Source organism: Oncorhynchus tshawytscha, unplaced genomic scaffold, assembly GCF_018296145.1.
Source record: "Oncorhynchus tshawytscha isolate Ot180627B unplaced genomic scaffold, Otsh_v2.0 Un_contig_5184_pilon_pilon, whole genome shotgun sequence".
NCBI lineage: Eukaryota > Metazoa > Chordata > Actinopteri > Salmoniformes > Salmonidae > Oncorhynchus > Oncorhynchus tshawytscha.
The window spans coordinates 41,044-68,096 of NW_024609191.1; the positions used below are offsets into that span (position 1 = coordinate 41,044).

The 27,053-nt window shown below is 44.2% G+C and overlaps 1 protein-coding gene across 1 annotated transcript in view; it reads right to left on the reverse strand.

The window, feature by feature from the left end:
- LOC121844409 (CUB and sushi domain-containing protein 3-like) overlaps positions 1–27,053 on the reverse strand; it is a gene marked incomplete at its 5' end in the record, with an annotated part of 112,105 nt that overhangs the window by 33,721 nt on the left and 51,331 nt on the right. The window contains 3 exons of the mRNA XM_042314440.1: positions 4,554–4,757; positions 5,236–5,331; positions 5,505–5,618. Coding sequence (XP_042170374.1) covers positions 4,554–4,757; positions 5,236–5,331; positions 5,505–5,618 — 414 coding nt within the window. The remainder of the gene's footprint in view (positions 1–4,553; positions 4,758–5,235; positions 5,332–5,504; positions 5,619–27,053) is intronic.

The following is a 27,053-nucleotide window of genomic DNA, read 5'->3' on the forward strand; positions in this document are numbered from 1 at the left end:
TCATCAAAATACTGGATGGGAGATAAGCAGGTCTGCTTCAGTAATACTGGATGGGAGACTAGCAGGTCTGCTTCAGTAATACTGGATGGGATACGAGCAGGTCTGCTTCAGTAATACTGGATGGGATACGAGCAGGTCTGCTTCAGTAATCCTGGGGGAGACTAGCAGGTCTGCTTCAGTAATACTGGATGGGAGACTAGCAGGTCTGCTTCAGTAATACTGGATGGGATACGAGCAGGTCTGCTTCAGTAATACTGGATGGGATACGAGCAGGTCTGCTTCAGTAATACTGGATGGGATACGAGCAGGTCTGCTTCAGTAATACTGGATGGGAGACTAGCAGGTCTGCTTCAGTAATACTGGATGGGAGACTAGCAGGTCTGCTTCAGTAAGACTGGATGGGAGATAAGCAGGTCTGCTTCAGTAATACTGGATGGGAGACTAGCAGGTCTGCTTCAGTAATACTGGATGGGATACGAGCAGGTCTGCTTCAGTAATACTGGATGGGATACGAGCAGGTCTGCTTCAGTAATCCTGGATGGGAGACTAGCAGGTCTGCTTCAGTAATACTGGATGGGAGACTAGCAGGTCTGCTTCAGTAATACTGGATGGGATACGAGCAGGTCTGCTTCAGTAATACTGGATGGGATACGAGCAGGTCTGCTTCAGTAATACTGGATGGGATACGAGCAGGTCTGCTTCAGTAATACTGGATGGGAGACTAGCAGGTCTGCTTCAGTAATACTGGATGGGAGACTAGCAGGTCTGCTTCAGTAAGACTGGATGGGATACGAGCAGGTCTGCTTCAGTAATACTGGATGGGAGACAAGCAGGTCTGCTTCAGTAAGACTGGATGGGAGATAAGCAGGTCTGCTTCAGTAATACTGGATGGGAGACTAGCAGGTCTGCTTCAGTAATACTGGATGGGATACGAGCAGGTCTGCTTCAGTAATACTGGATGGGATACGAGCAGGTCTGCTTCAGTAATCCTGGATGGGAGACTAGCAGGTCTGCTTCAGTAATACTGGATGGGAGACTAGCAGGTCTGCTTCAGTAATACTGGATGGGATACGAGCAGGTCTGCTTCAGTAATACTGGATGGGATACGAGCAGGTCTGCTTCAGTAATACTGGATGGGATACGAGCAGGTCTGCTTCAGTAATACTGGATGGGAGACTAGCAGGTCTGCTTCAGTAATACTGGATGGGAGACTAGCAGGTCTGCTTCAGTAAGACTGGATGGGATACGAGCAGGTCTGCTTCAGTAATACTGGATGGGAGACAAGCAGGTCTGCTTCAGTAAGACTGGATGGGAGATAAGCAGGTCTGCTTCAGTAATACTGGATGGGAGACTAGCAGGTCTGCTTCAGTAATACTGGATGGGATACGAGCAGGTCTGCTTCAGTAATACTGGATGGGATACGAGCAGGTCTGCTTCAGTAATCCTGGATGGGAGACTAGCAGGTCTGCTTCAGTAATACTGGATGGGAGACTAGCAGGTCTGCTTCAGTAATCCTGGATGGGATACGAGCAGGTCTGCTTCAGTAATACTGGATGGGAGACAAGCAGGTCTGCTTCAGTAAGACTGGATGGGAGATAAGCAGGTCTGCTTCAGTAATACTGGATGGGAGACTAGCAGGTCTGCTTCAGTAATACTGGATGGGATACGAGCAGGTCTGCTTCAGTAATACTGGATGGGATACGAGCAGGTCTGCTTCAGTAATCCTGGATGGGAGACTAGCAGGTCTGCTTCAGTAATACTGGATGGGAGACTAGCAGGTCTGCTTCAGTAATACTGGATGGGATACGAGCAGGTCTGCTTCAGTAATACTGGATGGGATGAGCAGGTCTGCTTCAGTAATACTGGATGGGATACGAGCAGGTCTGCTTCAGTAATACTGGATGGGAGACTAGCAGGTCTGCTTCAGTAATACTGGATGGGAGACTAGCAGGTCTGCTTCAGTAAGACTGGATGGGATACGAGCAGGTCTGCTTCAGTAATACTGGATGGGAGACAAGCAGGTCTGCTTCAGTAATACTGGATGGGAGACTAGCAGGTCTGCTTCAGTAATACTGGATGGGATACGAGCAGGTCTGCTTCAGTAATACTGGATGGGAGACAAGCAGGTCTGCTTCAGTAATACTGGATGGGAGACTAGCAGGTCTGCTTCAGTAATACTGGATGGGATACGAGCAGGTCTGCTTCAGTAATAGTGGATGGGAGACTAGCAGGTCTGCTTCAGTAATACTGGATGGGATACGAGCAGGTCTGCTTCAGTAATACTGGATGGGATACGAGCAGGTCTGCTTCAGTAATACTGGATGGGAGACTAGCAGGTCTGCTTCAGTAATACTGGATGGGATACGAGCAGGTCTGCTTCAGTAATACTGGATGGGAGACTAGCAGGTCTGCTTCAGTAATACTGGATGGGAGACTAGCAGGTCTGCTTCAGTAATACTGGATGGGATACGAGCAGGTCTGCTTCAGTAATACTGGATGGGAGACTAGCAGGTCTGCTTCAGTAATACTGGATGGGATACGAGCAGGTCTGCTTCAGTAATACTGGATGGGAGACTAGCAGGTCTGCTTCAGTAATACTGGATGGGAGACAAGCAGGTCTGCTTCAGTAATACTGGATGGGATACGAGCAGGTCTGCTTCAGTAATACTGGATGGGATACGAGCAGGTCTGCTTCAGTAATACTGGATGGGAGACTAGCAGGTCTGCTTCAGTAATACTGGATGGGATACGAGCAGGTCTGCTTCAGTAATACTGGATGGGAGACTAGCAGGTCTGCTTGAGTAATACTGGATGGGAGACTAGCAGGTCTGCTTCAGTAATACTGGATGGGAGACAAGCAGGTCTGCTTCAGTAATACTGGATGGGAGACAAGCAGGTCTGCTTCAGTAATACTGGATGGGAGACACGCAGGTCTGCTTCAGTAATACTGGATGGGAGACAAGCAGGTCTGCTTCAGTAATACTGGATGGGAGACAAGCAGGTCTGCTTCAGTAATACTGGATGGGATACGAGCAGGTCTGAGAGCACGGGTACATTTTAATGTTGTTTGTTGTGTTTAGTTAATCATGTTGTCCACATTACATGGACAATAAAGTTTTTCATTTTAATGTTGTTTGTTGTGTTTAGTTAATCATGTTGTCCACATCACATGGACAATAAAGTTCTAAAGCTAATTTCTGACGGACAAGTGAATAAACAGAACACACTGCCACTTTGGATTGATTCCATTCCCCTCCTAGTTACTCTGTGGGAGTCTGTTAACTAAAACCAGGTTTGATTCCACTCCCCTCCTAGTTACTCTGTGGGTTTCTGCTGTATAAAACCAGGTTTGATTCCACTCCCCTCCTAGTTACTCTGTGGGTTTCTGCTGTATAAAACCAGGTTTGATTCCATCCCCCTCCTAGTTACTCTGTGGGTTTCTGCTGTATAAAACCAGGTTTGATTCCACTCCCCTCCTAGTTACTCTGTGGGTTTCTGCTGTATAAAACCAGGTTTGATTCCATCCCCCTCCTAGTTACTCTGTGGGTTTCTGCTGTATAAAACCAGGTTTGATTCCACTCCCCTCCTAGTTACTCTGTGGGTTTCTGCTGTATAAAACCAGGTTTGATTCCACTGCCCTCCTAGTTACTCTGTGGGAGTCTGTTAACTAAAACCAGGTTTGATTCCACTCCCCTCCTAGTTACTCTGTGGGTTTCTGCTGTATAAAACAAGGTGTGTTCATTCAGGAGACCGTAATTGAAACAACAAAACAACAGAACTCATTATGATGCTGGGTCCTTTTTGGAAGGTAAATCTAAGCAGACGTAGCGTGATTGGCCGACTGATTGGCCGACTGATTCCATTCCAGAAGGTTAGTAAAAGAAAACCTCTACTTTTCTACCTCTAACTTCCTTCATGCTGAACACAGAGACATACAGATGGTATCCACAAATTCATCTCTCTTGGTAAGGTGATAAAACTCCTGAAATATTCCTTTAAAGATGGGATCTACGAGTTCATCTGACTTTGGGGAAGTAGATAAAGGACTTCATTTGCCAAATTGCTGAAGTAATTCCTTTCAGAGAGAGAAGCTCCATCTCACGTCTTTAATAAAATAAACGGTCTGCTCTCCAGCTTTATTTCGAAAGGGAAAGACCTCTAGATCAAACGGACTGTTTCCCACTTCCTCCTTTTAAAGCTGGAGGTCTTGGATGACATGAAGAAGTATTACTGGGCAGCACAACAACTGTGTTCACTTGGACAAACAGATCGCACACTATCATTGTGCAATGGAGGAGTATCAAAGCCATGAATGCAATAATTTATCATCTGAAATATAGTCACTACTTCAGGTCCAAGGCATTGAATAATGTTTTTTTTTTTTTTTGGGGGCAATCCACTGATTCTCAATTCCATTCGTATTTGGGAAAATGTACATCAATTCATGAGGTGGAAATAACCAATTTCGCCAGGCACCCCTAGGTCTGTGACTGTGTGGTTTGGGTCGGTGGAACTAGGTCTGTGACTGTGAGGAGTTGGCTCAGTCTACTTACCTACGCAGGTGGGCTCAGTGCCGTTCCACTGAGCTACAGTGTTAGGGATGGCCTCACACCTGATGGCAGTGGCGCCGTGCAGAGCGTAGCCTGGATTGCATTCAAACAGCACCACCGTGCCAATGCCAAAGTCGTTTCCTATCCGCTTCCCAAACCTGGGCTCCGGCACAGAGCTGCACTGAGATGCACTGGTCCTGGGGACAGCTGGGAGGAGAGAAGACAAGCAGAGTGAGAGAGGGAGAGAGGGAGAGAGAGAGAGAGAGAGAGAGAGAGAGAGAGAGAGGCAGGCAGGCAGGCAGGCAGGCAGGCAGGCAGGCAGGCAGGCAGGCAGGCAGGCAGGCAGGCAGAGAGATAGAGGGCGCAAGACAGAGAGAAGACATGGGATTGGCACAGAGATCCACCAAAACATCCTCTCTCAGATCATCAGTCAATCTATGCATCTTCCCCCATGTCTTTTCCCTGCTCTGCTCAGCTCAACGATCCTCTGCACACACTCAATGGAACACCACTGACTAGTCCTTTCAATGGCAGAGAGACAGATCAATCAAGACACTGTGATATGACGTAGTGTTTTGTAAAAAGGGCTGCCAAATGTTCTCCTCTCTGCCAAGATAGCAGGTAGCAACTGCAAGGCAGTTCATCTATCTTCATATCAAAGAGCAGATAATATAGAGAAACATGCCTTGATAAACAAAGTGGAATCCCTTGGCTGTCTCTGGACCCGCGGTGGTGAACTTCACGGTGATTTTGTTCCCAGAACTTAAAGGTAGAGTCTCTCCTTCAGTGCAGGGAGAAAATAGTTAAACCCATCACTTTTAAACTCAACGAACATTATATTTAAATTCCTTTATTTACATTGAGATTTGTTATTGAGATGATTATTTTTATTCAGGTGTGTCCTGTCAGGTCATGATAAGATTCACTGTAAAGAGAAAAGGTGATGTTCTCTACCTGAGTGAGAGCCGGAGATGGACGAGAGGACAGGAGAGTCTGGAGTCGGGCCGTCGTAGATTTCCACAATATCACTCGCCAACGTCTGAAACACCACAAACTGGCCAAACAGCACTAGAGAGAGAGAGAGAGAGAGAGAGAGAGAGAGAGGGAGAGCGAGAGAGAGAGAGAGAGAGAGGGAGAGCGAGAGAGAGAGAGATAATCCTTTAACCATTTGTACATTGTTAAAACACTGTATATATATATATATATAAATATGACATTTGCAATGTCTTTATTGTTTTGAAACTTCTGTATGTGTAATGTTTACTGTTAATTTTTGTTGTTTTTCACTTTATATATTCACTTTGTATGTTGTCTACCTCACTTGCTTTGGCAATGTTAACACATGTTTCCCATGCCAATAAAGCCCTTGAATTGAAAAATTGAATTGAGAGAGAGAGAGAGAGGGGTGGGATAAGAACATCAGCAACCTCATCTTCCACACAAACCATCCCCTGGCATGGCACAGTGCTATATTAGCACACTACCCCTTTGTTAAGAGAGGGGGTGTTAACGAGGAGTGGAAACTCTGGATACTTGACAACGAGGACTCTGGGTCAGCTAACTCTCTATAAGTCTGGAACAGTAATGGTACAGGGTTACCCCAAAAAGTTTCAGCTGGACTTTCACCTAATCAAAGAATTAGCCCAGCAGGAGAAGCTTTCTCTTGAGAAAGATACCCCCACCCCGAGCAGGTCAGACAAGACCTCTTCATTATATAACCCCACAGACGAGCCACCCCGAGCGGGTCAGACCAAACCTCTTCATTATATAACCTCACAGACGAGCAACCCCCAGCGAAAAGCCAACCTCCCAGCACAGAGTACTACTCCCTCATTGAAATGAAGGATACATTTACCCAGCTGGAGGTAAGGCAGGTGGAGCTGGAGCAGCAGGTGATTACACTTCAGTCAGCACAGACCCAGACAACAGTCCAGCACAACAACACTCTCTTAACCAGACCCAGAGAGCTGGAGGTGGAGAGAGACATATCTGCACTCTGGACAGTGGTGAGACAAATACAACAGGAGAAAGAGCAGGAGCAGGAGAAGAACAGAACACTAGAGGAGAGGATCAGACTGCTGGAGGAGGAGAGGTTGAGGGGGATGGAGAGAGGGTGAGGGGGACGGAGGAGAGGTTGAGTGGGACGGCGTGTGACAGAGAACAACCCACTAGAGAGGTGGCCACCCCCACAGAGAAGCCAGCAGAACAGCACGCCTCAGCTCCCGACAACAGTCTCGACACCAGAGCAGAAATCAAATCATCATAAATCAAATTTATTTATAAAGCCCTTCTTACATCAGCTGATATATCAAAGTGCTGTACAGAAACCCAGCCTGAAACCCCAAACAGCAAGCAATGCAGCTGTAGAAGCACGGTGGCTAGGAAAAACTCTCTAGAAAGGCCAAAACCAGAACAGTCCACACCAGACCCTGACCATAGCGTCGACATCACAGCAGAACAGAGAAATGAAGAACCTCAAACCCAGGGGATCTCACCCCCTCTGAGCCACCCTGATAGCCCTCCTGACAACCCCCCCACACCGACTGAGAACAAACACAAGACACAGATTGTACTCCTTATGGACTCAAATGGAAAATATATACAATTTTTAAAAAAATCCCCAAACACAGTGTGTCTAAACTCTGGTGTCCAAACACCCAGCGCGCCCTAGACCTTCTGTCTGAGGACCAACTAGGCTCACCTAGCCACCTAATAATACACACAGACACAAACGACCTGAGAGCACAGCAGGAAAGGGTGGCCACAGCACTGAAGGGAGTGATTGAAAAGGCTTCCTCTACTTTCCCCAATGCACAAGTGGTTATCTCCACCCTGCTACCATGAAAAGACTTCCACCCTGCTACTATACAGAGGGAAAATGCAAGGATTTCCCGTGACTGTGCCTCAAAACCAAATGTTTTCCTGGCCCACCACTCCACCCTGGACTTCAACATCCTCTATGACCAGGTCCAGCCTGGACTAGAACAGCCTCTATGACCAGGTCCAGCCTGGACTAGAACAGCCTCTATGACCAGGTCCACCTATACAAGGCAGCAGTGCCCACCTTCGCCCGGACTCTAAAGGACATCGCTCTCAAATGTAGGCCCAACACTTCACACAGGAGCAACAGATCAATAGACACCCTGCCCAGACCAGCGATACACTCTCCCAGACCTGCAGGACCCCCCCACCCACCTGGACCTACATATAGAGGCCCCACACAGAGAGGACCTACATCCAGACCACAACACCCCACCTCAAGTGTTTAGTCAGCCCACTGACACCACTATCAGACCACAGCAAAATCACAGTCTACTTGAACAGAGCAATACTCAACCATGAGGCATCAAAGCCAAAGGAACTGAGTAACATTAAGAAATGCTATAGATCGAAGGAATGCACTTTGGAAACCTACCAAAAAAACAACTAGGCAACAACAAATTCTATCTCTTTTAGACCATTTCCTGGGTAAAACATTCCACTGTAAAAGTGAAGGTGTAAACTTGGCAGTAGAAAATCTTTGTCTTTGACATCTCAGCTGCCCTATCAAATCTAAAAATCTCAAACAGAAAACTGAAGAAAATGAACAACAATGACAAATGGTTTGATGAAGAATGCAAAAATCTAAGAAGGAAATTGAGAAACCTGTCCAACCAAAAACATAGAGACCCGGAAAACCTGTGTCTACGCCTTCACTATGGTGAATCACTAAACCAATACAGAAATACACTACGGAAAAAGAAGGAACAGCATGTCAGAAATCAGCTCGATGTAATTGCATAATCCATAGACTCTAACCACTTCTGGGAAAATTGGAAAACACTAAACAAACAACAACACACATAATTATGTTGGTAAAGATGTATGGGTAAACCACTTCGCCAATCGTTTTGGCTCTATAACAAAGAACAAAGAGCAAAAACATAAACATGATCAAATACAACTCTTAGAATCAACTATTAAAGACGACCAGAACCCACTGGATTCTCCAATTACCTTGAATGAGTTACAGGACAAAATAAAAACCCTCCAACTCAAAAAGGCCTGTGGTGTTGATGGTATCCTCAATGAAATGATCAAATATACAGACAACAAATTTCAATTGGCTATACTAAAACTCTTTAACATCATCCTTAGCTCTGGCATCTTCCCCAATATTTGGAAACAAGGACTGATCATCCCAATCCACAAAAGTGGAGACAAATTTGACCTCAATAACTACCGTGGGATATGCGTCAACAGCAAACTTGGAAAAATCCTCTGCATTATCATTAACAGCAGACTCGTACATTTCCTCAATGAAAACAATGTACTGAGCAAATGTCAAATTGGCCTTTTACCAAATTACCGTACAACAGACCATGTATTCACCCTGCACACCCTAAATGACAAACAAAAGTCTTTAAGCCTTCAACTTAATTTGGCATGAGGGTCTGCTATACAAACTGATGGAAACTGGTATTGGGGGTAAAACATACAACATTATAAAATCCATGTACACAAACAACAAGTGTGCAGGTTAAAATAGGCAAAAAACACACATTTCTTTCCACAGGGCCGTGGGGTGAGACAGGGATGCAGCTTAAGCCCCACCCTCTTCAACATATATATCAACGAATTGGCATGGGCACTAGAAAAGTCTGCAGCACCCGGCCTCACCCTACTAGAATCTGAAGTCAAATGTCTACTGTTTGCTGATGATCTGGTGCTTCTGTCACCAACCAGAGAGAGAGAGAGAGAGAGAGAGAGAGAGAGAGAGAGAGAGAGAGAGAGAGAGAGAGAGAGAGAGAGAGACAGAGAGAGACAGACAGACAGACAGACAGACAGACAGACAGACAGACAGACAGACAGACAGACAGACAGACAGACAGACAGACAGACAGACAGACAGAGACAGACAGACAGACAGACAGACAGACAGACAGACAGACAGACAGACAGACAGACAGACAGACAGACAGACAGACAGACAGACAGGAGCACAGACAGACAGACAGACAGACAGACAGACAGACAGACAGACAGACAGACAGACAGACAGACAGACAGACAGACAGACAGACAGACAGACAGACAGACAGACAGACAGACAGACAGACAGACAGACAAAGAGAGACAGAAAGACAAAGAGAGACAGAAAGACAGAGAGAGATACAGGGAGAGAGAGACACACAGAGACAGAGAGAGAAAGAGAGACAGAGAGAGACAGACAGAGAGAGATACAGGGAGAGAGAGACAGACAGCGAGAGATACAGGGAGAGAGAGAGAGAGAGAGAGAGAGAGAGAGAGAAACCCTATCCCCAAATAGATAGCAGGACTAATCTCACCCTGTCCTGCACATCCACATCGCATCAGACTACGCCTCATGAAAACGAAACACTCCTACATCTCAAATAGCACCCTCTCCTATAAAGTGCTTTAACACTAAACACTCCTACATCTCAAATAGCACCCTCTCCTATAAAGTGCATTAACACTAAACACTCCTAGCATCTCAAATAGCACCCTCTCCTATAAAGTGCATTAACACTAAACACTCCTAGCATCTCAAATAGCACCCTCTCCTATAAAGTGCATTAACACTAAACACTCCTAGCATCTCAAATAGCACCCTCTCCTATAAAGTGCATTAACACTAAACACTCCTAGCATCTCAAATAGCACCCTCTCCTATAAAGTGCATTAACACTAAACACTCCTAGCATCTCAAATAGCACCCTCTCCTATAAAGTGCATTTAACACTAAACACTCCTAGCATCTCAAATAGCACCCTCTCCTATAAAGTGCATTAACACTAAACACTCCTAGCATCTCAAATAGCACCCTCTCCTATAAAGTGCATTAACACTAAACACTCCTAGCATCTCAAATAGCACCCTCTCCTATAAAGTGCAAACAGGGGGTACTGGTACAGAGTCAATGTGGAGGCTATATACAGGGGGTACTGGTACAGAGTCAATGTGGAGGCTATATACAGGGGGTACTGGTACAGAGTCAATGTGGAGGCTATAAACAGGGGGTACCGGTACAGAGTCAATGTGGAGGCTATATACAGGGGGTACTGGTACAGAGTCAATGTGGAGGCTATAAACAGGGGGTACTGGTACAGAGTCAATGTGGAGGCTATAAACAGGGGTATTGGTACAGAGTCAATGTGGAGGCTATATACAGGGGTTAACGGTACAGAGTCAATGTGGAGGCTATATACAGGGGGTACCGGTACAGAGTCAATGTGGAGGCTATATACAGGGGGTAACGGTACAGAGTCAATGTGGAGGCTATATACAGGGGTTACCGGTACAGAGTCAATGTGGAGACTATATACAGGGGGTACCGGTACAGAGTCAATGTGCGGGGGCACCGGTTAGTCGAGGCAATTGAGGTAATATGTACATGTAGGTAGAGTTATTAAAGTGACATATAGATAATAACAGAGTAGCAGTGGTGTAAAAGAGCAATGCAATTAGTCTGAGTAGCCATTTGATTAGGTGTTCTGGAGTCTTATGGCTTTGGGGTAGAATCTGTTTAGTAGCCCCTTGGAAATAGACCTGGTGCTCCAGTACTGCTAGCCGTTTGGTAGCAGAGAGAACAGTCTATGACCAGGGTGGTTTGAATCTTTGACAATTTGTAGGGCCTTCCTGTGACACCACCTGGTTATAGGTCCTGGATGGCAGGAAGCTTGGCCCCAGTGATGTACTGGGCCGTTCGCACTCCCCTCTGTCGTGCCTTGCGGTCGGAGGCCGAGCAATTGCCGTACCAGGCAGTGATGCAACTGGTCAGGATGCTCTCGATGGTGCAGCTCTAGAACCTTTTGAGGATCTGAGGACACATGCCAAATCTTTTCAGTCTCCTGAACGGGAATAGGCTTTGTCGTGCCCTCTTCACGACTGTCTTGCTGTGCTTGGACCATGATAGTTTCATGGTGATGTGGACACCAAGGAACTTGAAGCTCTCAACCTGCTCCACTACAGCCCCATCGATGAGAATGGGGGCATGCTCGGTCCTCCTTTTCCTGTAGTCCAAAATCTCCTTTGTCTTGATCACGTTGAGGGAGAGGTTGTTGTCCTGGCACCCCACGGTCAGGTCTCTGACCTCCTCCCTATAGGCTGTCTCATCGTTGTCGGTGATCAGGCCTACCACTGTTGTGCCATTGGCAAACTTAATGATGGTGTTGAAGTTGTGCCTGGCCATGCAGTCATGAGTGAACAGGGAGTACAGGAAGGGACTGAGCGCGCACCCATGGGGAGCTCCAGTGTTGAGGATCAGCGTGGCGGATGTGTTGTTTACCTACCCTTACGACCTAGGGGCGGCCCGTCAGGAAGGCCAGGATCCAGTTGCAGAGGGAGGTGTTTAGTCCCAGCTTATTGATGAGCTTTAAAGGCACTATGGTGTTGAACGTTGAGCTGTAGTCAATGAATAGTATTCTCACATAGGTGATCCTTTTGTCAAGGTAGGAAAGGGCAGTGTGGACAGCGATAGAGATTGCATCATCTGTGGATCTGTTGGGATGGTATGCAAATTGGAGTGGGTCTAGGGTTTCTGGGATAAGGGTGTTGATGTGAGCCAAGGCCAGCCTTTCAAAGCACTTCATGGCTATCGACATGAGTGCTACTGGGGCGGTAGTCATTTAGGCAGGTTACTTTAGTGTTCTTGGACATAGGCACTATGGTGGTCTGCTTAAAACATGTTGGTATTACAGACTCAGACAGGGAGAGTTTGAAAATGTCAGTGAAGACACTTGACAGTTGGTCAGCGCATGCCCAGAGCACACGTCCTGGTAATCCATCTTGCCCTGCTGCCTTATGAATGTTGACCTGTTTAAAGGTCTTACTCACATCGGCTGCGGCGAGCGTGATCACACAGTTTTCCGGAAGAGCTGGTGCTCTCATGCATGTTTCAGTGTTATTTGCCCTTGAAGTGAGCATAGAAAAAGTTTTGCTTCTCTGGTAGACAAAACTGGGCAGCTCTCGGCTGTGCATCCCTTTGTAGTCTGTAATTGTTTGCCAGCCCTGCCACTTCCGACGAGCGTCAGAGCCGGTGTAGTCAGAGCCGGTGTAGTCAGAGCCGGTGTAGTCAGAGCCGGTGTAGTCAGAGCCGGTGTAGTCAGAGCCGGTGTAGTCAGAGCCGGTGTAGTCAGGATTCAACCCTAGTCCTGTATTGAAGCTTTGCCTGTTTGATGGTTCGTCGGAGGGCATAGCAGGATTTATTATAAGCTTCCGAGTCAAAGTCCCGCTCCTTGAAAGCTCAGTGCAGATGCAGCCTGTAATCTATGGCTTCTGGTTGGGGGTATGTACGTTACGGTCACACAGTACACAGTACACACACAGTACACAGTACACACACACACACACACACACAGTACACACACACACACACACACAGTACACACACACATACACACACACACAGTACACACACACACATAGTACACACACACACACACACACACACACACACACACACACACACACACACGGTGACAGTCGCTGTGCAGACAGATATAGGCTAGGTCACGTATCCAGACAGGGCAACTAGAACTGGGCCACGACGGTCAAAGAAATGGGTGTCGTGCCACTCCTCTCTGCCCGAGGTAGCCACTAACGTACCTGAAACATGTTTGAGCCCGCGAGCATTAGAAGAGCCTGAAGGTGTAGCACAGACAGACAGACAGTCAGTAATGTGTTAGAGAGAAGCGCCAACCCTGCCATGATGAAGGGGAGAAAGGAACGGCAACATGTGTTTGTCCATCTGTCTATGAATTATTCAGGAGAGTCATCTCCCTTTTAGGCCTGTATAGAGTTCTGCCTCCTGGTGAGAACAAACAACACACACACACACACACACACACACACACACACACACACACACACACACACACACACACACACACACACACACACACAGAGACACACACACACACACACACACACACACACACACACACACACACACACACACACACACACACACAGACACACACACAGACACACAGACACACAGACACACACACACACACACACACACACACACACACACACACACACAGACACACACACACACACACACACACACACACACACACACACACACACACACACACACACACACACAGACACACACACAGACACACAGACACACGACACACACACACAGACACACAGACACACAGACACACACACACAGACAACTGTACAGACACACAGGGGAGTAAATGACAACACACACAGACACACAAACACACACACACCATAATACACAATAGGGTGCATTTTACAGTCCACTAGGGAACAGACACACAGACACACACACACACACAGAATACAGACACACTTTTACACACACACACACAGGAATAGGGTGCATTTTATAGTCCACTAGGGAATAGGGACACTTTTATAGTGCACTACAGAATAGGGATCCTTTTACACACACACTAGGGAACACACAGCATTTTACACACACTAGGGAACACAGACACACACACACACTAGAATAGGGACACATACACACACACAGGGTGCCTTTTATAGTGCACTAGGGAATAGGGATCCACACACACACACACACACACACAGACAGACACACACACAGACACACACACACACACACACACACACCACTGGAACACACAGACACACACACAGACACACACACAGACACACACACACACAGACACACACACACTGGAACACACAGACACAGAACACACACAGACACACTCACACACACACACATGACATGTATGGGAACAGACACACATCATCTTTATAGTACACTACAATACACACACACACACACACTTTTACAGTGCACTACTGTACACACACAATAGGGATCACTTTGGCTGATCACACTACAGTATTTTGACACACAGGTTAACACAGACAAGATCTCAGACTACAGTACAGACAAGACACAGACACAGAACTGACACAGAGAAATGACATAACACCACACACACATTACACAAAACACTCACACAATGCTGTTACACACACACACACAACACACCTCAGCAGCTGCCAGCTGTAAGAGAACTGTATTTTTGGGGGTTAAATACAATGTACAGGCAAATCTCCTACTGTTTATAATGCACTAGGTAATAGGGTGCATTTTATGTCCACTAGGCTGATCTTTTATACTGTATCATAATGTATGGTGCCTTTTATAGTGTACTGTGGAATAGGCTGATCCTTTTATAGTGCACTAGGGAATAGGGATCCTTTAATAGTGCACTAGGAATAGGGATCCTTTTATAGTGCACTAGGGAATAGGGAGCATTTTATAGTGCACAGGCTGAATAGGGTGTTTTATAATGTATAGGGAATAGGGTGCCTTTTATAGTGCACTAGGGAATACTACTTTTATAGTGCACTGAATAGGGATCCTTTGGGGATTCTGTATTTTGGAGCAGAGACAAGCAGATGAAATACCAACTGCAAAGAGAAATGACAACCCATTACATTAACAAAACACTCACAATGCTGTGAACCTTGCTAACTACTAATAATGTACGGTTTAACTACTGTACAGGCTGATCTCCTACTGTATTATAATGTATGGGTTAACTACTGTACAGGCTGATCTCCTACTGTATTATAATGTATGGGTTAACTACTGTACAGGCTGATCTCCTACTGTATTATAATGTATGGGTTAACTACTGTACAGGCTGATCTCATACTGTTTCATAATGTATGGGTTAACTACTGTACTGTACAGGCTGATCTCCTACTGTTTCATAATGTATGGGTTAACTACTCTACAGGCTGATCTCCTACTGTATTATAATGTATGGTTTAACTACTGTACTGTACAGGCTGATCTCCTGCTGTTTCATAATGTATGGGTTAACTACTGTACTGTACAGGCTGATCTCCTACTGTATTATAATGTATGGGTTAACTACTGTACTGTACAGGCTGATCTCCTGCTGTTTCATAATGTATGGGTTAACTACTGTACTGTACAGGCTGATCTCCTACTGTATTATAATGTATGGGTTAACTACTGTACAGGCTGATCTCCTACTGTATTATAATGTATGGTTTAACTACTGTACTGTACAGGCTGATCTCCTACTGTATTATAATGTATGGGTTAACTACTGTACTGTACAGGCTGATCTCCTACTGTATCATAATGTATGGGTTAACTACTGTACTGTACAGGCTGATCTCCTACTGTATTATAATGTATGGGTTAACTACTGTACTGTACAGGCTGATCTCCTACTGTATTATAATGTATGGGTTAACTACTGTACAGGCTGATCTCATACTGTTTCATAATGTATCGGGTTAACTACTGTACTGTACAGGCTGATCTCCTACTGTTTCATAATGTATGGGTTAACTACTGTACAGGCTGATCTCATACTGTTTCATAATGTATGGGTTAACTACTGTACAGGCTGATCTCCTACTGTATAATAATGTATGGGTTAACTACTGTACAGGCTGTTCTCCTACTGTATAATAATGTATGGGTTAACTACTGTACTGTACAGGCTGATCTCATACTGTTTCATAATGTATGGGTTAACTACTGTACAGGCTGATCTCCTGCTGTTTCATAATGTATGGGTTAACTACTGTACTGTACAGGCTGATCTCATACTGTTTCATAATGTATGGGTTAACTACTGTACAGGCTGATATCCTACTGTATTATAATGTATGGGTTAACTACTGTACTGTACAGGCTGATCTCCTACTGTATTATAATGTATGGGTTAACTACTGTACTGTACAGGCTGATCTCATACTGTTTTATAATGTATGGGCTAACTACTGTACAGGCTGATCTCCTGCTGTTTCATAATGTATGGGTTAACTACTGTACTCTACAGGCTGATCTCATACTGTTTCATAATCTATGGGTTAACTACTGTACAGGCTGATCTCATACTGTTTCATAATGTATCGGTTTAACTACTGTACTGTACAGGCTGATCTCCTACTGTTTCATAATGTATGGGTTAACTACTGTACAGGCTGATCTCATACTGTTTCATAATGTATGGGTTAACTACTGTACAGGCTGATCTCCTGCTGTTTCATAATGTATGGGTTAACTACTGTACTGTACAGGCTGATCTCCTACTGTATTATAATGTATGGGTTAACTACTGTACAGGCTGATCTCCTACTGTATTATAATGTATGGGTTAACTACTGTACAGGCTGATCTCCTACTGTATTATAATGTATGGGTTAACTACTGTACAGGCTGATCTCCTACTGTATTATAATGTATGGGTTAACTACTGTACAGGCTGATCTCCTACTGTATTATAATGTATGGGTTAACTACTGTACAGGCTGATCTCCTACTGTATCATAATGTATGGGTTAACTACTGTACAGGCTGATCTCATACTGTTTCATAATGTGTGGGTTAACTACTGTACAGGCTGATCTCCTGCTGTTTCATAATGTATCGGTTTAACTACTGTACAGGCTGACCTCATACTGTTTCATAATGTATGGGTTAACTACTGTACAGGCTGATCTCCTACTGTATAATAATGTATGGGTTAACTACTGTACAGGCTGTTCTCCTACTGTATAATAATGTATGGTTTAACTACTGTACTGTACAGGTTGATCTCATACTGTTTCATAATGTGTGGGTTAACTACTGTACAGGCTGATCTCCTGCTGTTTCATAATGTATGTGTTAACTACTGTACTGTACAGGCTGATCTCATACTGTTTTATAATGTGTGGGTTAACTACTGTACAGGCAGATCTCCTACTGTATAATAATGTATGGGTTAACTACTGTACTGTACAGGCTGATCTCCTACTGTTTCATAATGTATGGGTTAACTACTGTACAGGCTGATCTCCTACTGTATTATAATGTATGGGTTAACTACTGTACTGTACAGGCTGATCTCCTACTGTATTATAATGTATGGGTTAACTACTGTACTGTACAGGCTGATCTCCTACTGTTTCATAATGTATGGGTTAACTACTGTACAGGCTGATCTCATACTGTTTCATAATGTATGGGTTAACTACTGTACAGGCTGATCTCCTGCTGTTTCATAATGTATGGGTTAACTACTGTACTGTACAGGCTGATCTCATACTGTTTCATAATGTATGGGTTAATTACTGTACAGGCTGATCTCCTACTGTATAATAAAGTATGGGTTAACTACTGTACAGGCTGATCTCCTACTGTATAATAATGTATGGGTTAACTACTGTACTGTACAGCCTGATCTCCTACTGTTTCATAATGTATGGGTTAACTACTGTACAGGCTGATCTCCTACTGTATTATAATGTATGGGTTAACTACTGTACTGTACAGGCTGATCTCCTACTGTATAATAATGTATGGGTTAACTACTGTACAGGCTGATCTCATACTGCATTATAATGTATGGTTTAACTACTGTACAGGCTGATCTCATACTGTTTCATAATGTATGGGTTAACTACTGTACTGTACAGGCTGATCTCCTACTGTATAATAATGTATGGGTTAACTACTGTACTGTACAGGCTGATCTCCTACTGTTTCATAATGTATGGGTTAACTACTGTACAGGCTGATCTCCTAATGTTTCGTAACGTTTGGTTTAACTAACTATAGTACAGGCTGAGTAAAGATGTACAGACATCCTGTGTCCTCAGAGCAACTCACTACTGTAACATAAACACACAATACTGCTGATAAACAGGCAGGATACGGAATCCGTATCAAGACAATATGGTTTAACATTTGTAGGCCCTGTGTAGTCTCAATAAAGATATACTGATACTGTTCACCGTGTAGTCTCAATAAAGATATACTGATACTGTTCACTGTGTAGTCTCAATAAAGATATACTGATACTGTTCACTGTGTAGTCTCAATAAAGATATACTGATACTGTTTACTGTGTGGTCTCAATAAAGATATACTGATACTGTTCACTGTGTGGGCCCAATAAAGATATACTGATACTGTTCACTGTGTGGTCTCAATAAAGATATACTGATACTGTTCACTGTGTAGATACACTGATACTGTTCACTGTGTGGGCTCAATAAAGATATACTGATACTGTTCACTGTGTGGTCTCAATAAAGATATACTGATACTGTTCACTGTGTGGGCTCAATAAAGATATACTGATACTGTTCACTGTGTGGTCTCAATAAAGATATACTGATACTGTTCACTGTGTAGATATACTGATACTGTGTAGATATACTGATACTGTTCACTGTGTATATATACTGATACTGTGTAGATATACTGATACTGTGTAGATATACTGATACTGTGTAGATATACTGATACTGTTCACTGTGTAGATATACTGACACTGTGTAGATATACTGATACTGTTCACTGTGTAGATATACTGATACTGTTCACTGTGTAGATATACTGATACTGTTCACTGTGTAGATATACTGATACTGTTCACTGTGTAGATATACTGACACTGTGTAGATATACTGTTCACTGTGTAGATATACTGACACTGTTCACTGTGTAGATATACTGATACTGTTCACTGTGTAGATATACTGACACTGTTCACTGTGTATATATGACACTGATATACTGTTCACTGTGTAGATATACTGATACTGTTCACTGTGTATATATACTGATACTGTTCACTGTGTATATATACTGATACTGTTCACTGTGTAGATATACTGACACTGTGTAGATATACTGATACTGTTCACTGTGTAGATATACTGATACTGTTCACTGTGTAGATATACTGATACTGTTCACTGTGTAGATATACTGATACTGTTCACTGTGTAGATATACTGATACTGTTCACTGTGTAGATATACTGTTCACTGTGTATATATACTGATACTGTTCACTGTGTAGATATACTGACACTGTGTAGATATACTGATACTGTTCACTGTGTAGATATACTGATACTGTTCACTGTGTAGATATACTGATACTGTTCACTGTGTAGATATACTGTTCACTGTGTATATATACTGATACTGTTCACTGTGTAGATATACTGATACTGTTCACTGTGTATATATACTGACACTGTTCACTGTGTAGATATACTGACACTGTGTAGATATACTGATACTGTTCACTGTGTAGGTATACTGATACAATATCAACTAAATTCAATTATAGTAGTAAGGGCTTTATTGGCATGTGAATCGTAACATTACCAAAGCAAGTGGAATTGATAATAAACAGAAGTGAAATAAACAATAAACATGAACAGTAAACATTACACTCACTGAAGTTCCAAAACAATAAAAGGTATTTTAAATGTCATTAAATGTTACAGTGTTCTAACGATGTGCAAGTAGTTAATGTACAAAAAGGAAAAATAAATAAACATAAATATGGGTTATATTTACAATGGTGTTTGTTCTTCACTGGTTGCCCTTTTCTTGCTGCTGTGATGGAACACTGTGGTATTTCACCCAATAGATATGGGAGTTTATCAAAATTGGGTTTGTTTTCAAAGTATTGGTGGGTCTGTGTAAACTGAGGGAAATATGTGTCTCTAATATGGTCTGACATTTGGAAGGTGGTTAGGAAGTGCAACTCAGTTTCCACCTCATTTTGTTAGCAGTGTGCAAACAACCTGTATTGTCTTGAGAGCCATGTCTGCCTACGGCGGCCTTTCTCAATAGCAAGGCTATGCTCACTGAGTCTGTACATAGTCAAAGCTTTCCTTAATTTTGGGTCAGTTACGGTGGTCAGGTATTCTGCCACTGTGTACTCTCTGTTTAGGGCCAAATAGCATTCTAGTTTGCTCTGTTTTTTTGTTAATTCTTTCCTATGTGTCAAGTAATTATCTTTTTGTTTTCTCATGATTTGGTTGGGTCTATTTGTGCTGCTGTCCTGGGGCTCTGTGTGGTGTGTTTGTGTTTGTGAACAGAGCCCCAGGACCAGCTTGCTTAGGGACTCTTCTCCAGGTTCATCTCTCTATAGGTAATGGCTTTGTTATGGGAGGTTTGGGAATCGCCTCCTTTTAGGTGGTTGTGGAATTTAAAGTCTCTTTTCTGGATTTTGATAACTAGAGCAGAATTAATCGGCCTAATTCTGCTCTGCATTCATTATTTGGTGTTTTACCTTCTGCACAGAGGATTTTTTTTCAGAATTCTGCATGCAGAGTCTAAATTTGGTGTTTGTCCCATTTTGAGTATTCTTCGTTGGTGAGCGGACCCCAGACCTCACAAACATAAAGGGCAATGGCCTCTCTCTCTCTCTCTCTCTCTCTCTCTCTCTCTCTCTCTCTCTCTCTCTCTTCCTCTCTCTCTCTCTCTCTCTCTCTCTCTCCCTCTCTCTCTCTCTCCTCTCTCTCTCTCTCTCTCTCTCTCTCCTCTCCTCTCTCTCCTCTCTCCTCTCTCCTCTCCCTCTCCCTCCCTCTCTCCCTCTCTCCCTCTCCCTCCCTCCCTCCCTCCCTCTCCCTCCCTCTCTCCAGCCCTCTCCTTCTATCCCTCCTCTCTCCCTCCCTCTCTCTCTCCCCTCCCTCTCTCCCTCCCTCCCTCTCCCCCTCTCCCTCCCCTCCCTCTCCCAGCCACTCTCCTCTCTCCCTCCCTCTCTCCCCCTCTCCCTCCCTCCTCCCTCTCTCCCAGCCACTCTCCTCTCCCCTCCCTCCCCTCTCTCTCTCCCTCTCCCTCTCTCTCTCTCCCTCTCCCTCTATCTCTCTCTTCCTCCTCTCCCTCTCTCTCTCCCCCTCTCTCTCTCCCCTTCTCTCTCCCTCTCTCTCCCCTCTCTCTCTCCTCTCTCTCCCTCTCCCTATCTCTCTTTCCTCCTCTCCCTCCTCTCTCTCTCCCCCCTCTCTCCCAGCCACTCTCTCCCTCCCTCCCTCTCTCTCTCTCCCTCCCTCTCTCTCTCTCTCTCTCCCCTCCCGCCCTCCCTCTCCCTCTCCCTATTCATGCATTACTTCAATCTGCTTCTCCACTGTAATTACATCCAGCCATTACAGTCAATAAATCATCAAAATGTAAACCAACTAATGCTGAGGAATGAAGAACCATTTGTCCTGCGGTGTTGTAGATACTGTACATACTCCACGATTAGTTATATATGATGTGTCATGCATTTGTTTAGCATAAAATCTGTCTAAACAAGCTACTGTTCTCTCTCTCTCTCTCTCTCTCTCTCAGACATTACCATTATGTTACTATATTAATTTGTTCCATATTCATTTCGACTGTGAAAGTCTAGACATAATTATTCAGAGATCTTAATCACCAGTGATTTTAATCTAATTTCCTCTTTTGAAACAGATTCATTTTGAGAATGTAATGTGATGTATCTTGGATTGGCAATGAGGTTACTCGTGGTTCATCTGGCGTAGTAGATAGATAGTCATCTAACAAGGGTCAGGGGTCAGCTCAATGAAATCACATGTTTCAGTCCAGCGGGATACGCTAGCAAAAGATACACGAGATGCATTCCAAATATTCCTTCTACGGTGTTCTGTAGGCCATAGGGGCCCTGGTCAGAAGAAATAGTGTTGTGCTAGACAGGGGAGAGTAGTGTTGTGTCAGACAGGGGAGAGTAGTGTGTGTTGTGTTAGACAGGGGAGAGTAGTGTGTGTTGTGTTAGACAGGGGAGAGTAGTGTGTGTTGTGTTAGACAGGGGAGAGTAGTGTTGTGTTAGACAGGGGAGAGTAGTGTGTGTTAGACAGGGGAGAGTAGTGTTGTGTTAGACAGGGGAGAGTAGTGTTGTGTTAGACAGGGGAGAGTAGTGTTGTGTTAGACAGGGGAGAGTAGTGTTGTGTTAGACAGGGGAGAGTAGTGTTGTGTTAGACAGGGGAGAGTAGTGTTGTGTTAGACAGGGGAGAGTAGTGTTGTGTTAGACAGGGGGGAGTAGTGTTGTGTTAGACAGGGGAGAGTAGTGTTGTGTCAGACAGGGGAGAGTAGTGTTGTGTTAGACAGGGGAGAGTAGTGTTGTGTTAGACAGGGGAGAGTAGTGTTGTGTTAGACAGGGGAGAGTAGTGTTGTGTTAGACAGGGGAGAGTAGTGTTGTGTTAGACAGGGGGAGAGTGTGTGTTAGACAGGGGAGAGTAGTGTTGTGTTAGACAGGGAGAGTAGTGTTGTGTTAGACAGGGGAGAGTAGTGTTGTGTTAGACAGGGGGAGAGTAGTGTTGTGTTAGACAGGGGAGAGTAGTGTTGTGTTAGACAGGGGAGAGTAGTGTTGTGTTAGACAGGGGAGAGTAGTGTTGTGTTAGACAGGGAGAGTAGTGTTGTGTTAGACAGGGGAGAGTAGTGTTGTGTTAGACAGGGGAGAGTAGTGTTGTGTTAGACAGGGAGAGTAGTGTTGTGTTAGACAGGGGAGAGTAGTGTTGTGTTAGACAGGGGAGAGTAGTGTTGTGTTAGACAGGGGAGAGTAGTGTTGTGTTAGACAGGGAGAGTAGTGTTGTGTTAGACAGGGGAGAGTAGTGTTGTGTTAGACAGGGGAGAGTAGTGTTGTGTTAGACAGGGGAGAGTAGTGTGTGTTGTGTTAGACAGGGGAGAGTAGTGTTGTGTTAGACAGGGGAGAGTAGTGTTGTGTTAGACAGGGAGAGTAGTGTAGTGTTGTGTTAGACAGGGGAGAGTAGTGTTGTGTTAGACAGGGAGAGTAGTGTGTGTTGTGTTAGACAGGGAGAGTAGTGTTGTGTTAGACAGGGGAGAGTAGTGTTGTGTTAGACAGGGAGAGTAGTGTTGTGTTAGACAGGGAGAGTAGTGTTGTGTTAGACAGGGGAGAGTAGTGTGTGTTGTGTTAGACAGGGGAGAGTAGTGTTGTGTTAGACAGGGGAGAGTAGTGTTGTGTTAGACAGGGAGAGTAGTGTTGTGTTGTGTTAGACAGGGGAGAGTAGTGTTGTGTTAGACAGGGGAGAGTAGTGTTGTGTTAGACAGGGGAGAGTAGTGATGTGTTAGACAGGGGGAGTAGTGTTGTGTTAGACAGGGAGAGTAGTGTTGTGTCAGACAGGGGAGAGTATTCCTAATGGCAGCCTCTTCCCTACGGTGTTCTGTAGGCCATAGGGCCCTGGTCAGCAGAAGTGCACATGGGCATTTAGGACGCATAATTTACAAAGCAATCTGAGGGATCGATAAAAACACTAAACCAAATAAACTTTGAATGTCCCATTATCAGGTAAATTGCATCAGTTTCTGGCAGGGCAGAAGCCTGCAGCTTGGTGGGCTGCTGACTCCATTGTCTGGAGAGGAGCTGAACTGAACGAATCCAGAATCACAACAACACACAGACTTCTGTCCCAATCTGTCCATCCAGAATCACAACAACACACAGACTTCTGTCCCAATCTGTCCATCCAGAATCACAACAACACACAGACTTCTGTCCCAATCTGTCCATCCAGAATCACAACAACACACAGACTTCTGTCCCAATCTGTCCATCCAGAATCACAATAACACATAGACTTCTGTCCCAATCTGTCCATCCAGAATCACAACAACACACAGACTTCTGTCCCAATCTGTCCATCCAGAATCACAATAACACATAGACTTCTGTCCCAATCTGTCCATCCAGAATCACAACAACCCATCGACTTCTGTCCCAATCTGTCCATCCAGAATCACAACAACACATAGACTTCTGTCCCAGTCTGTCCATCCAGAATCACAACAACACACAGACTTCTGTCCCAATCTGTCCCAATCTGTCCATCCAGAATCAAAACAACACATAGACTTCTGTCCCAATCTGGCCATCCAGAATCACAACAACCCATAGACTTCTGTCCCAATCTGTCCATCCAGAATCACAACAACACAGACTTCTGTCCCAATCTGGAGAGGTGAATCCTCACAGCAACAACATGACTTCATCCAATCTGCATCCAGAATCACAACAACACACAGACTTCTGTCCCAATCTGTCCATCCAGAATCACAATAACATGTAGACTTCTGTCCCAATCTGTCCATCCAATCTGTCCCAATCTGTCCCAATCTGTCCATCCAGAATCACAATAACACAGACTTCTGTCCCAATCTGTCCCAATCTGTCCATCCAGAATCACAACAACACACAGACTTCTGTCCCAATCTGGTCCATCCAGAATCAAAACAACACATAGACTTCTGTCCCAATCTGGCCATCCAGAATCACAACAAACACAGACTTCTGTCCCAATCTGTCCATCCAGAATCACAACAACACACAGACTTCTGTCCCAATCTGTCCATCCAGAATCACAACAACACAGACTTCTGTCCCAATCTGTCCATCCAGAATCACAACAACACACAGACTTCTGTCCCAATCTGTCCCAATCTGTCCATCCAGAATCAAAACAACACATAGACTTCTGTCCCAATCTGTCCCAATCTGTCCATCCAGAATCACAATAACATGTAGACTTCTGTCCCAATCTGTCCCAATCTGGCCATCCAGAATCACAACGACACACAGACTTCTGTCCCATGGAAGCGTGAGCATCGTTTTTGTGACGTTGTCAGTTAAACCCATCTACAGTTGAAGTCGGAAGTTTACATGAACCTTAGCCAAATACATTTAATCTCAGTTTTTCACAATTCCTGACATTCAATCCGAGTAAAAATTCCCTGTCTTAGGTCAGTTAGGATCGCCACTTTAATTTAAGAATATGAAATGTCAGAATAATAGGAGAGAGAAGGATTTTTTTCAGCTTTTATTTATTTCATCACATTCCCAGTTGGTCAGAAGTTTATATACACTCAATTAGTATTTAGTAGTATTGCCTTATATTGCTTAACTTGGGTCAAACGTTTTGGGTAGCCTTCCACAAGCTTCCCACAATAAATTGGGTGAATTTTGGCCCATTCCTCCTGACAGAGCTGGTGTAACTGAGTCAGGTTTGTAGGCCTCCTTGCTCACACATGCTTTTTCAGTTCTGCCCACAAATTTTCCATAGGATTGAAGTCAGGGCTTTGTGATGGCCACTCCAATACCTTGACTTTGTTGTCCTTAAAGCCATTTTGCCACAACTTTGGAAGTATACTTGGGGTCATTGTCCATTTGGAAGACCCATTTGCGACCAAGCTTTAACTTCCTGACTGATGTCTTGAGATGTTGCTTCAATATATCCACATAATCTTCCTCCCTCATGATGCCATCTAGTGAAGTGCACCAGTCCCTCTGCAGCAAAATGCTTCACAGTTGAGATTCTTCAACTTGCAAGCCTCCCCTTTTCCTTCCAAACATAATGATGGTAATTATGGCCAAACAGTTCTATTTTTGTTTAATTCAGACCAGAGGACATTTCTCCAAAAAGTAAGATATTTTTACCCATGTGCAGTAGCAAACCGTAGTCTGGCTTTATTATGGCGGTATTTGGAGCAGTGTCTTCTTCCTTACTGAGGGGTGTTTCAGGTTGTCGATATAGGACTCGTTTTACTGTGGATATAGATACTTTTGTACCTGTTTCCTCCAGCATCTTCACAAGGTCTTTTGTTGTTGTTCTGGGATTGATTTGCACTTTTCACACAAAGTACGTTCATCTCTAGGAGACAGAACACGTCTCCTTCCTGAGCAGAATGATGACTGCGTGGTCACATGCTGTTTATACAATGCCATCTATCAGTAGGATACAATACAATGTCATCTATCAGTAGGATACAACACAATGCCATCTATCAGTAGGATACAACACAATGCCATCTATCAGTAGGATACAACACAATGCCATCTATCAGTAGGATACAACACAATGCCATCTATCAGTAGGATACAACACAATGCCATCTATCAGTAGGATACAACACAATGCCATCTATCAGTAGGATACAACACAATGCCATCTATCAGTAGGATACAACACAATGCCATCTATCAGTAGGATACAACACAATGCCATCTATCAGTAGGATACAACACAATGCCATCTATCAGTAGGATACAACACAATGCCATCTATCAGTAGGATACAACACAATGCCATCTATCAGTAGGATACAACACAATGCCATCTATCAGTAGGATACAACACAATGCCATCTATCAGTAGGATACAACACAATGCCATCTATCAGTAGGATACAACACAATGCCATCTATCAGTAGGATACAACACAATGCCATCTATCAGTAGGATACAACACAATGCCATCTATCAGTAGGATACAACACAATGCCATCTATCAGTAGGATACAACACAATGCCATCTATCAGTAGGATACAACACAATGCCATCTATCAGTAGGATACAACACAATGCCATCTATCAGTAGGATACAACACAATGCCATCTATCAGTAGGATACAACACAATGCCATCTATCAGTAGGATACAACACAATGCCATCTATCAGTAGGATACAACACAATGCCATCTATCAGTAGGATACAACACAATGCCATCTATCAGTAGGATACAACACAATGCCATCTATCAGTAGGATACAACACAATGCCATCTATCAGTAGGATATAACACAATGCCATCTATCAGTAGGATACAACACAATGCCATCTATCAGTAGGATACAACACAATGCCATCTATCAGTAGGATACAACACAATGCCTATCAATCAGTA